The sequence below is a fragment of the Phyllostomus discolor genome, chromosome X, assembly GCF_004126475.2.
Source record: "Phyllostomus discolor isolate MPI-MPIP mPhyDis1 chromosome X, mPhyDis1.pri.v3, whole genome shotgun sequence".
NCBI classification, from domain to species: domain Eukaryota; kingdom Metazoa; phylum Chordata; class Mammalia; order Chiroptera; family Phyllostomidae; genus Phyllostomus; species Phyllostomus discolor.
In genome coordinates this window covers 79,558,498-79,571,905 of record NC_050198.1, presented here as the reverse complement: position 1 = coordinate 79,571,905, position 13,408 = coordinate 79,558,498, and the positions used below count along the sequence as shown (strand labels likewise).

Here is a 13,408-nt window from a genome sequence, read left to right as displayed (position 1 = left end):
ACATAACCCTGCTTCTTTCTGCAGCCCTAAATAAGGACTGTGTTTACAGTGGTGTGACATGTTGTTTGGGAGGTGAGGCAAGTGGTAATCAAGAAGCAGCCATAAAGAAATCATCTTTGCTGATAGAACTGTTTGTGCTCTTTCTTTGTAGATATTAAAATTCTGTTCCCCGTGATAAAACAATGTCCATCACATTGTCCTCACAGCTCTGGCTTTAATGTAAACAGCGATATTCATTACAGGCAGTTTGTGGCTAGGGATGAGGTCTCATAATGACTGGTTGGGTAGTGGCCAACTGGAAGGAGATGGAAGAGAGAGGAAACTTTAGAAGAGGGAGGAATTAATGGACAGCTGCAAAGGGTGATAGGAAGGAAGAAGGTGTAAGAAGAGAGGAAAGGGATGAATGAGGAGAGGGAAGATGATATGGAATCCATGCTATGACACTTTACTGTTCTCTTCTTCACCTCTCAGAAAACAAGCAATAGGACAGGGAGAATGGATTTAAAAGGGGGATTTTTAAAAATTTAATACATATTTATTGCGTATTTCTCTGTGTCAGATTCTATGCTAAGCACTGGGGATAAAGTGGTAAGAGAAAATCCCTCAGCACATGGAACTACATTCTAATACAGACGTTAAGCAGATATCACAGAGTAATGACACTGTTATTTGTGTGTTTCAGCGATACCATAAGGGACCATAACATGGATGTCTAATGTGGACTGCAACACCAAGGTAGTGGTTCCTAAGGAAGGGTCATTTAGGCTGAGATCAGAGAGAATTAGCCAAGTGCAGTGTGGGAGAGAAGAGCTCAGCTAGGGGAACCATAGCTGCAGAGGTGTTGTGGTAGGAAGGAGGATTGTCCCTTTAGAAACTGAAAGCAGGCCAGTGAAGAGAAGAGTGACTTAACATGCAGCAGGTAAGCAGGTGGAGTTGGATCATGTGAAGCTATTATAGGTCATATTAATGAGGTTGAACTTCAGCTTTAGAGCAAAGGAAAACCACTGAGATGTTTTTAAGACAGAATGGTGGATTGGTGGTGAAATAATAATAGCAGCTACCTATTTAGCCCTTACTTGTGATGCTTTACTGTTCTCAGTTCTTTAAAAAGATTAGCGTATTCTCCTCATAACAGCCCTGGAACTACATCCTTATTTTACAGATGGGGAAACTGAGGCATAGAGAGGTTGAGTCTGAATATTTTGGTCAAGGTCAAACAACTTCTAAGTAAGTGGTAGAGTATCATAAGATTTATACTTTTAAAAGATCACTCTGGCTGTGACACAGAGAATGAGTTTCTCCAGGAAAATCAGCCAGGAGGCTGTCGAAGTGTGAAGATCAGAGAAGATGGTGGTGGCTTGGAGTGTGGCTGTGGTGGTAGTGGTGGTGGTGGTGGAGGGGTGTGGAGGATGCTGAGGAGATGGAGGAGGAGGAAGGAGAATGATCCCCTACCACTCTACTCTTAGCCTGTATTCTCTTCAGCCCCATCCTGAATTGCTTCTGTATCATCTTAAGACTTGCCTTGGTCCTCTGTATGCATCTGTAGCTGAGGATTTATAAGACAAATAAGAATACATTCTGGATGTTGATTCTTTCCGAACCTTGTCTCTTCCATTTTTTACCAGAAGCTACAGACCTCAGTTAAGGTGAGTGCTTTAATTCGGTGGGTTTCATGTTTGAGTTCAGAGTAGAGAGAGAAGAACATGGCATGTTAATCATATGCAAAAGCTTCCTTTCAAGCACAATGTGATATTGATAACTGTTAGACTTATTTTCTCATGGATATCCAGCATTGATCCCCCTGCCCCATACCTCAAGAAAATTCAACAGAGCCACAAATGAACAGAGCAGTAATTGTCAGATGAACTGAACTGCCGTGGTACTGTTATCTAGTATTCTCTACACACAGTTATGTTCTCAAAAGGGGACTGCTTCCCTCCTTTCTGCTTAAATGATTGTTAGCCCAAGGGAGAGAGGTGTTGTGTATAGGTGGGGCACTGTGGTGCATGGTACCCTTTTGTCCATTTTTAGTCCCTCAGAGTCTAATTCGGTAGTAGTCTGGGGTGGGGCTAGTGAGGGCTCAGTAGTTTCGAAGCGGTTGGGAAAGAGCATTTTTCTCGAGGGCCTGCTTATTTGAATTTTTGTTTTCTGTTTTGTTCTCCCTTCCCCCCATATTCAGCACAAAGTCACTGCAGTACTGCTGATAAGATCTGTAATTAAAGAGTTTTATTTTATTTGAGGCTGAATGAAATACAGGTTTGTTTTGCCCTAACCACTTGGTAGGTAGCAGTGCACATGCGCCAATTCTCTCTGCCGCCTTAGCTTTGACCTTGATTCAAGTTAGACATTCAGAAGCTTCATTGCTCTTACAACTTAAAGGAATTACTTAATGCATTTAATTGCTTGTTCACTAAAATATTTACATGGGAACAGATGACTTCATTGAAATTTCTATTGCAGAATAAAAAATCCAGAGCATTTAGAAATTACATTGAATCTAAGATCTGGAGTGAAAGACTTTTGCCGGCTTTTTAACATTTCTCTTCAATAAAAAAATCTTTAGTGATGGTTATAAACACTTGACAAATGGGGAAATTTCATAATCTTTGTGAGCCTTGGTAATGCCATTGTGGGCCACCTGTTTTGCGATAGTAGAACTAAAATGCAGTGGGCTGACTTCGGGTTACTGCTTTCGTTTTGTGTGCCATCATGTTTAATTGAGTAGTTCATATTTCTATGAAAGGCTTGCTAAAACGGCTAAGAAACAAGACCAAAAAACATTTTTTCCTTCTCCATGGCATACAGCTCTTAGGTGCAAATTCCTTAAGGTGTGACTAGAAATCCATATAGTAATTGAGATGCTTCCTTCTGAAAGGTAACTTTTTGTGTATTGAGGTTATATTAAGTGTTGCTGGGGGCCATCAGTAAGAATTACAGTGTGAGTACTCAAGACTTTTGAGGTATCTGGTTAGTACTATTGGTCTATAATTTTTCTACTTAATTATTATATCACTTAAATCACTGCAAGAAGCTTAATGTTGATGAGAACCTCATGAGGTAAAAATTGAATACCTTTTTAAAATGATGAATATTAAGGAGATGTGTTGGTAGGAGGAGATAAGGAATTTAGGAATGGTGAGTCATTTATAATTCTAAATAATTTAGCAGCTATGTATTTGAGTAATTTTTAGAATTAAAATAGTACATGTGACATTGAAGGCATTCTGAAATTTTGCTGTCTTGAAAATATGACTGATGATTATGGAAGAAGTAGTTTCTAGTGGATCCTAAAATCTAATGGTATGATACAACATTCTGATTTTGTTCTTACTAAAGTTCAATGAGGGAAGTTTTAGTATTGGGGATATCTGTGTAGGAATAGAGTTTATTTTGTGTGGGTATATTCCATTTTCTGTCTTAAAATTAGATGCTTATGAAATATTTTATTTGTTTAAAGTATGGTTTGTTGCACATAGAAATTTTGAAGGTATTTAATAGAGTAATATCTTATGATTAAACAGGTTTTTCTCAATTAAAATTTGAAGCCAAAATAATTTTACATGTCAGCAATTTAAAGGTCTGTTAAACTTGTAAAGCTATGTCTGTAGTTTTTTCAAACATTTTACTGTGAAAAATTTTCAAACATACAAAGATGTTAAAGTAATTGTACAGTGAACACTCATATGTAGGCCCCATATGTTTTCCAATTTACATCTTACTGTATTTGATTTATCACCTATTTGTCCAATTCTCCAGCCTTCTATTAAGTGGATATCTATCTTATTTTTCCATGCATTTAAAACTTACAGACATAAGTATATTTTACCCAGAAACACTTATGCATATTAACGTGAGTTCAGTATTTACATGGTTCTTTTTTAAGGTAAAATTTACACACAGCAAACTGTATACATCTTAAGTGTCATTTGATGTATTTTGATAAATGCTTACAACTACATAACTGAAACCCGTATGGACCATTACTATAAGTCTAGAAAGTGCCTCTTCCCAGTCAATCCTCAGACACAACCACTGTTCTGTTATTATTTTCTTCCACAGATTAGATTTTTTTGTTCTAGAATTGCACATAAATGGAATCATACATTATATGTAAGGCTCTTTCAGTTACCATCCTGTTTTTGAGACTCATTCATGTTGCCCCATTGTTAGAGGTTTATTCCCTTTTTTATTGATGAGTACTGTTCCATTGTAAAAATATACTACAGCAGTTTGCTTATCCATTCTTCTGTTGATGGACATCTGGGTTTTTTGGGGTTTTTTTGTCTGTTTTTTGGCTATTATGAATATTCATGTAAAAGTTTTTGTATGGATTTCTTTCCTTTCTTTGGGTGAATAGGAATGAAATTGCTGTCGTGTCTGTAATTTTAAAACTTGAATTATTTATTGAAAAATTTTATTTTTAATCATGCTTACCACTGGAATACATTTCAGTTTTAATTTACGCCTTTTTTTTTTTCAATTCCATTTGCTACTATCCTAGGCCAGGTCATCATAGCTCATGAGATTACAATAGTATAGTTGGTTCTCTTGCCTCTAGTCGCTTCCCCCACTTCATCCAGCACAAAGCTAAAAGGTGCAGATGTTATGTTTTGACACTTGAGTTCCTTGTTCATAAGTCTCCAGTGGCTTCCTGATGCCTACTCTGTAGTTTCAACAGGCTTTCTAAATCTGTTTTCCCCTGGCCTTGTTTCTTATTCCTTCTCAACGTAAACCCCACGTGTTCCTTCCTGTACATTTGTTCCTTCATGTTTTTGCTTATATTGCCCACACCTAGAATATTCTTTCTCTTCTCTCTCTCTTTCCAAATATTTTGAGTTCTTAAGGTACAGCTCAAAACTTCACAACTAGGTTGTAAGCTCCCTGTGGGCAAGGATCATGTCCATTATTTCTTTTATATTTCAGTGAATACTCATCATAGTGCTACAGACATAATAGACATTTAGGCAATACTTAATAATTTGATTGTCTGTATTGATGACTACAAATCAATCTTTTTTTTCAGTATTCCTTTTTAATGCCTTGTTAGTAGGTTTTATATTTAAATGACTGCTAAGATATAATAGTTTTTAAACTATTTTTCAGTTATGATATAGTTTCAATCTCTATGAAATATGTATCAAAATTAGAAAAATAATATATATTATAATTATACTGTCATAAAGCCATCTGTTACTTCTAGGAAATGAGTCATTCACTATAGGTGTGCATTCCAAAACAGTGGAAGCCTTTTCATATTTAATGGTGTGCTGTAAAATGTACCAATATGTATATTATATACTTACCTTTTAAGTCAGTGTGCAGTGTTATCACTGTAGATGCACATAGAAATGGTGTGAGGCTTTGGGCTGAGTGACTTAGTTTGTCAGTCATACAATGATTGCTGCTCCATACTGGTTTTCTGTGTTCACTGTGCCACACTGAGGCCTCTGAGGCTATGGTTTTGAGATACGGGTGACTGACTGCTTCCTTGCAGAGCTGAGCTTCTGTCCTCAGTCTTTTGAACTTGAGCTATCTTCTCCTTAGTTGTAAATGTGTTTACAGCTCTCTACCCAGAACACTATTTATAATTCTGTTAGTCACTACTACTGTAGTCCTTTCCCCTTGACTGCGGGTCCTATCGCGGATATTTGTGTGCTCTACTACCCCTACCTTCTTATATTCCTGGTGGGGCAAAAGTAGCTTTACAGTTGTTTGTATGGAAAATAACACAATAATTAATAAATAATAATACAGGAATAAACTCTGATTCATGTACTTAGAACTGTAAACCTACTTTTGCCCCACCTTGTATATTATCTATTTTTTTTGCTTCTCCATTATCCTGTCACTTCTTCTAGACTTGTTGCATTTTATGTGAAGATGGTCTCCCTTTCCAAAGCTGGAAGGCAATAAAAACATGCCTTTCCTTTTGCACAATGAATTGATCAAGAGCATTGGATGCAGTCTTCAGGTGCATTGCCATTTCTCTACTGCTGTCTATATTGCCGGGTGAATATGGGCTCTTTTTGTACTGCCAAACTCTGTTTCTTCTGGGCTTGAGACTTTATTGTATAATGTTGGTATTGGGGATAATGATATTATTATTTTTACCACATATTACAATATAATAAGGACATATTTTGTTCCACAGTGTAATTAAATCTAGAATATGATGTGGCATTTAGCAATGGGTTTTAACTCTAAAATACCATGTGGCACATTTAAGGTTATTATTTTGGTGATAACATGGTAGTAGGAATGTGGAGTGGATCATGTATCATTCTGTCATACTTATATATTGTTTACTGTTGAAATAACTCAAGATTGATATGTATATATATATCTTAATTTTCCCAACAGTTTACTCATAACTCACTTCTTAATCTGTTAGGTCCCAAGAAATTCTGATATCCCAAATCCAGCTGTGGCTCAGAGAGAGGAGCAAAAAAAAATTGATGGAGCTGAACCTCTTACAGCAGAAGAGACTGAAGAAAAGGAAAAACTTCTCACACAAGTAAGATATTTTGAGTGACTGAAATACTTTTAAGTAACCAATAGAAAAAAGAAAATACAGATCACTTTTTATTAAGCTCAGTACCTTGATTAAACACACTAAAAAAACTCAGGACTGTTTTGTAAATGCTTAGACCAAATATCCCTATTTTTTATCCTTTTCACAAAAATACGCTGTTTTGGAAATTCCAGGAAATATGTAAATGTAAAATGTAGATGTCAGTTGTTAGAAAGAAGACATGTATTTTAACAATTATAACAAAGTCATTTATTCACTTACTAATCCTGACAGAAAATAATTACTAGCATATTCCTGAAAATTTAAATTTATTTCATTGTGTATGAACTGTTCTCTGAAATTATATTTTACTAATATTTTATTTATGTAATAATGTCATAAATCTCAAAATGCTTTTATCCTTTCTTGGAAAGAAATTTAATACAATGATGAGAGATTTCTGAGACTTTTAAAAAATTATATTTTACTGTTTATGCTATTAGAGTTGTCTCAATTTTTCCCCTTTAGCCCCACTCCACCCAGCATGCCCCACTCCCTCAGGTAGTCCTCATCCCTACCATTGTTCATTTTCATGGGTCATGTGTATAAGTTCTTTCTCTACTTCATTTCCTACCTGTACTTTGTATCCCCATGGCTATTCCGTAACTATGAATTTGTACTTCTTAATCCCTTCACCTTTTCCAGCCATTCCCACAGGCCCCCCTCCCCTCTGAAAACCATCAAAATGTTCTTAATATCTATGATTCTGTTTCTGTTTTGCTTGTTTCCTTAGTTTTCTAGATTCAAATGTTGACAGATAGGTATTTATTGATTTATTGCCATTTTATTGTTAAAGTTTTCATCTTTTCTTAAATAAGTCCCTTTAACATTTCATATAATAATGGCATGGTGATGATGACTCCTTTATCTTTATACAACCATTATTATATGAAATGTTAAAGGGACTTATTTAAGAAAAAGAAGATCAGAACTATGAGTGATATAAATGGCAAAAATACCTGTCTATCAAAATTTCATCTAAACATCAAACTTAGCAAACAAGAACAGATAGGGAATCATGGATACAGAGAGTGTTTTGATGGTTGCCAGATAGGAGGAAGTGTGGGAGAATGGGTGAAGAGGTGAGGGGATTAAGAAGTACAAATAGCTAGTTACAGAATAGCCATGGGATGTTAAAGTACAGTATAGGAAATAGAGTAGTCAAAGAACTTACATGCATGACCCATGAATGTGAATAATGGTGGGGGGATTGTTTAAGGGAGTGGAGTAAGGGGTGCTGGCTGGAGAGGGGCAAAGGGGGAAAATCAGGACCACTATAATAGCATACTCAATAAAATAGAATTACAAAAATAAAAGCTAAAAGTTGCTAAATAGTCAACATTTCCATTTGAACAAAGTATTATAGCTTTCTGGTCATTGTTGCTTTAATGAGTTTTATGAGTGTTATACTTCCAAAATAATTTGCAGAAGATTAAAAAGTTATAGCATAAAAAAAACCTTGGAAAATAATAAACAAAAATGTGTACTGAATGATACCACATAAGTATAAAAAGTTGACAGCAAGATATAGTTATTTAACAAATTATTTTGAACAATATGCAAGGTACAGTGTTAGGATATGTTCCACATTAATTATTGATAGTTTTTTTAAAGATTTTATTTATTTATTTTTAGAGAGGGATGGGAGGAGGGGAGAGAGAGAGAGGGAGAGAGGGGTGGGGGAGAGAGAGAGAGAGAGAGAGAGAGAGAAACATCAATGTGTGGTTCCTGGGGGTCATGGCCTGCAACCCACGCATGTACCCTGACTGGGAATTGAACCTGTGACACTTTGGTTCACAGCCCGCGCTCAATCCACTGAGCTACGCCAGCCAGGGCTCTGATTATTGATAGTTTTTAATATTTATATCTTATTATATATAGGTATTTTCTTTGGTATATCTTGTAATTTCATTGATTGCATTTTTAGAAATTATATTCACATGCTTTTTAACCACATGTCTGGAAGTCATAAATTTAAGTGTGAAATATTATTGCAGTTGGATGAATATTAGTAATTACCATAGAATAAAACATTTAAATATTCATGTTTTATTTTAAATATGTAGTTCCTGAGCACAAAACTAAATGTATAGTCTTAGAATGCTACTTGGTTTGCAGTATATTGTATTTACATAATATAATGTGAATATGTACATTCTCAACTGAGAAATTGCTGAAGTTTGTAATTAGAAGTAAAATCAATTTTTTGTCCCTCCTAGTAGTTGAATTAATCTTGTTTTTTTATATTTTATATTTTTATTTTTAAATTTTTTTATTGTTCTCTTACAGTTGTCCCCATTTCCCCCCCCCATACTCTTCCCTGCTCTACCCACTCCCACCTTCCACTTTCAATCTCCCCCACCTGTTGTCTTTGTCCATGGGTCCTTTATACATGTTCCTTGACCTGACCCTTACCTGCTGCCCTAAGTAATTGTTTTTTAAAAGAATTTAATTAAAAAAGAAACCCAAACAGTTCACCCATTTCTCCTACCCTCCCACCCAATGCCTCTGGCAACTGCCACTGTTCTGTCACTATGAACTTAGTTTTTTTTAAGACTCCACATATAAGAGAGATCATACAGTATTTGTTGCACTCTGTCTAACTTATTTCACTTTACATAGTACCCTGAAGGTCCATCCATGCTGTCACAGCTGGCAAGATTTTATTCCTTTTTAAGGCTGAATAATATTCCAGTGTGTGTGTGTGTGTGTGTGTGTGTGTGTGGGTGTGGGTGTGTGTATCACAATTTCCTTATCCATTCATCCATTGATGGAGAATTAGGTTGTTTCCACATTTTTGCTATTGCAAATAGAGCTGCAGTGAACATGGGGGTGCATATATCTTTTTGAAATAGTGGTTTCATTTTCTTCAGATAAATACTCTGAAGTTGAATTATTAGATCATTTGGTGGTTTTATTTTTAAATTTTTGAGAAACCTTCATATTGTTTTCTCTAGTGGCTGCACCAGTTTACATATCCACCAATAATGCACAAGGGTTCCCTTTTCTCCACTTCCTCACCACTTATTTCTACAATACTCTTTTTGATAATAGCCATTCTAACAGGTACCAGTTGATATCTCATTATGGTTTTGATTTGAATTTTCCTGAAGATAATGATGTAGAGCATTTTGTCATGTGCCTGTTGTCCATCTGTGTGTCTTCTTTAGTAAGATGTCTATTCAGATCTTCTGCCCATTTTTAATAATTCTTTTTTGCTATTGAGTTATCTGGGTTATTTATATATTTTGGACATTAGCCCCTTATCAGATACATGATTTGCAAATATTTTCTCCCATTTAGTAGGTTTCCCTTCCATTTTGTTGATGGTTTCCTTTGCTGTGTAGAAGCTTTTTTATTTTGATGTAGTCTCACTTGTTTATTTTTACTTTTGTTGTTTTTGCTTTTTGTGCCTTGGTTGCGGGTTCAGTCCCCCGATGGGGGCACAAGAGGTGACTGATCAATATTTCTCTCTCATATCAGTGTTTCTTTCTTTCTTTCTCCCTCCTTTCCCCTCTCTCTAAAAAGAAAAAAAAAAGAAAAAAAATTGAAGTTCTGGAATATCTGGACTTCACTTATATTAGTGTTTTAATGCATTTGTATTTTAGTGTAGTAGGCATCTATAAAATATGGAATTAAAAACTGTACAATATCTTGAAACTATAAATCAGTTTTTAGTTCTTAGAAGTACATTCTCTTCATGATGTAAAAGCAGTTATTTTTTATAAATAAGACTCATTCAACTTTGGATTCCAAAATAAAAAAAAAACCTGGAATTTTATGAAGAGGAACATTTTAAGTCTTTTAAACAGTATTTTAATGTATCATTGTATAGGAGTAAATAGAACAATAAATGGATTTGTTAATTTATCCTTGATTGATGATGCCTAATTTTTGTTAACAGGGATTCACAAACTGGACTAAACGAGATTTTAACCAATTTATTAAAGCAAATGAGAAATATGGAAGAGATGACATTGATAATATAGCTCGGGAAGTGGAGGGCAAAACCCCTGAGGAGGTCATGGAGTATTCAGGTTTGTATATAACTTCAGACCTGGCGTTCAGTTGTAATGTTATTCATTTCTTTAGTGTCAATTTAATTGTGCCATTGTCCAGAGATCTTTTAAACTTTTATGAATAAATACATGTGAGTATATAAAATGTAAGTATGTTTCTATGAATATATTTTAAGGCTTATCAAAAACAAAGTGACTGCTATTGTCTATAGTGGTTAATGCAGCAAAGTAAAGTCCTGATGAAACAAGGCTATTGGATGAGCATTGACAAAATATGTTTCTCACTTTCCCATCTCTGGGATTTGGTCCTTCTTTGGGTAAGTCTGAGACTTCAGGTTCAGCAGATTGAATTAGTGTCTTTGTAGGTCATCCTTGAAATAGAGAATTCTTGTTAGGCCCTTTTAGGTCCTCAGACACTGTCAGATTTCCAGTCAACTCCAGGCACATCATGTGTGTTCCATTAACTCCAGGCAAGTTGGAATAGATCTAAAAATACTGCTTGAATAAATCTGCTGATTGATCCTAGATCATGTCCCTCTCTTATTCATCTGTCTTTGTTCTTGACCAGAGCTAGATTAGCTGCTGAAGCACATGGAGTTAATATAATTCCTACGTTACAGCATATTTAACTTCAGGCTTCTGAAACAAATTTTATTACAAATAGGTAATTAACCCTGGCAGGTGTGGTTCAGGGATTGAGTGCTGGCCTGCGAACCAAAGGGTCACCAGTTTGATTCTCAGTCAGAGTGCATGCTTGGGTTGCAGTCCAGGTTCCTAGTTGGGAGTGCACTAGAGGCAGCCGTCCATTGCTGTTTCTCTCCTCTTTCTCCCTCCTTTCCCCTCTAAAAATAAATAAATATTTAAAAAATAGGTAATTATGTCTAGGAAATTTTTTATATGTAGGATAGGCAGTTTCTAACTTTTAAATAGGTTGAGCTCTCAAATGTAGTCTAAATATTAGGTGTTAGCACTTTTTTTTTCCTCATAGAAACAATATTACAAAGCAGATTTAGGTTTCTGTCCTAGCCCCTCAAATCCTATTTAGCTTAATTAAAATTCTAAAGGAAACATTACAATACTAATAAATATATCAAGTGTTAATATAGGCTAGGACCAGCTTTTGAATTATCTATAGTGTTAGTACTTGAAGAAATCCAGGTTTAATTAAAGAATATTTTAGAAGTTGATTATAGTGAATTTTCAGTTCATATATATATATCAAGTTTATGAACTTCCTTTTTCTTGATATCAGCATAATATTTCTATTACTCTTAAGCTTTATCATACAAGTTGAGGACATTTGGGGGACTTAAAAGAGAGGAAAATAGATGAGAGGGAGAAATTTTAGCAGCAAGAGGTAAATGAAAAGAGTGGGAAAAGATATGTGCAGAGTGAATTTCTGGAGTAGAATTTTCTTCACAATAGCATCAGTGTGCATGAAGTTGGAAGAAAACAAGTGATTCAAAAAGATATAATGTCCGATGTTTTCTCCAATTTGACACCAGGTCTAATGGTATGTCTAGCTCAGGACAGCTTAATTGGGTCTCTGCCAGAGTGTGGGGATATTGGAATGGGTTAATGCAGTTGGTTACAATAAGAGAAGAAATTAGTACAATTAGCTGTTCATGAGTATCTTAGACATAGCAGGTATTTATTTAAATGGGTATTGAATGAATAATGAGTGCAGGTGCTTATAAAAATCAGAGCAAGCTAACATTTCTTTCTTGATAGGCTTTAAAAATAAAAAAAAAAGTTTGAAAATGTAGAGTAGGTCATTAAAAAGGTTTTTCACTCAAGTCATATTAATGCAGCCAGATTATTTACCTCATTTATAAAATTTGGGTGGCTTGGTGTTTTGTTTTGTTTTGTTTTGTTTAGAAACTAAGCTATTTCAAGTAATTTAAAAAAAGAAGTTACATACAGGCTATTGGAAATACTGTGAGGTCAGTGAGTGATTCCAAAAATGAAGTAATGGTTTCAGTAGAATTGCTGCTTCATGTTTGAATGATCTGTTGATAATGATTTTATTTTTGCTTTTGCTTGCCAGGAAGCTATATTTTCTAAGTTAATATGGCCACTCTCTCTCTTGTCACACATTATGTGTTTGGTCCCTTGTAGGGAGCCATTTTGTGTGGTGTGGAAATGTAGCTCACCTCCCATGTGGAAAACCAGTGGGAAGTGAGTCGACACACAGAACCATACCCATAGAGAGGTTTTCCCGTGGGGAATCAGGCCTGCATTGTACCTAGGCCGCTATGAGACTTGCTTTTGCTAAAACTCCCTTACCCTAAATTGAGGCAGCAAGTGCTCACTGTAACTTCCTAAAGTCTGTGCTAAACCTTCCAATTATGGAGTGTAACTGGTTTAACCACTTTTCCCCTTGGTCTGCAACATCCTTGTCTTTGAAGTAATTAGCAACATTCTTCCTTCATTATCTATAAAAGGTAATCACCTGCAGTGAACCTGTGCATAGTAAATGAGGACTGTCCTCAATGTAATGTACTCAGAAAAGCAGTAAAAGCCTGTCCAGGTAGGGGCTGGGGCCCTCTCTGTGTCTCAGAGAATGGCCATGCCGTTCCTTTTTCTCCACAGGACTTCTGTTGTCCTTGTGTATTTGTTCATAGCAGCCACAACACACACATGGATCCTGCAGGCCAGGATCTGGATGAGTCCCTTCTATATCTTGTTTGAATAAAAACATTACCTAAATCAGTATCTGTAGTATCTTGAAATCCTATCATTTGGAATGGATAATTAAAAATGCCATAATATTTCATGAAAGGAAACTCACTAACTTGAAATCTTCTTGTCAGTGGTC

At 35.5% G+C, this 13,408-nt stretch overlaps 1 protein-coding gene across 9 annotated transcripts in view; it reads left to right on the top strand.

The window, feature by feature from the left end:
* The window catches only part of SMARCA1 (SWI/SNF related, matrix associated, actin dependent regulator of chromatin, subfamily a, member 1), a 78,856-nt gene that overhangs the window by 42,128 nt on the left and 23,320 nt on the right, over positions 1 to 13,408 (top strand). For all 9 annotated transcript variants that reach the window (XM_028522178.2, XM_028522179.2, XM_036016883.1 and 6 more), the window contains 2 exons: positions 6,392 to 6,514; positions 10,476 to 10,608. In XM_028522178.2, coding sequence (XP_028377979.1) covers positions 6,392 to 6,514; positions 10,476 to 10,608 — 256 coding nt within the window. The remainder of the gene's footprint in view (positions 1 to 6,391; positions 6,515 to 10,475; positions 10,609 to 13,408) is intronic.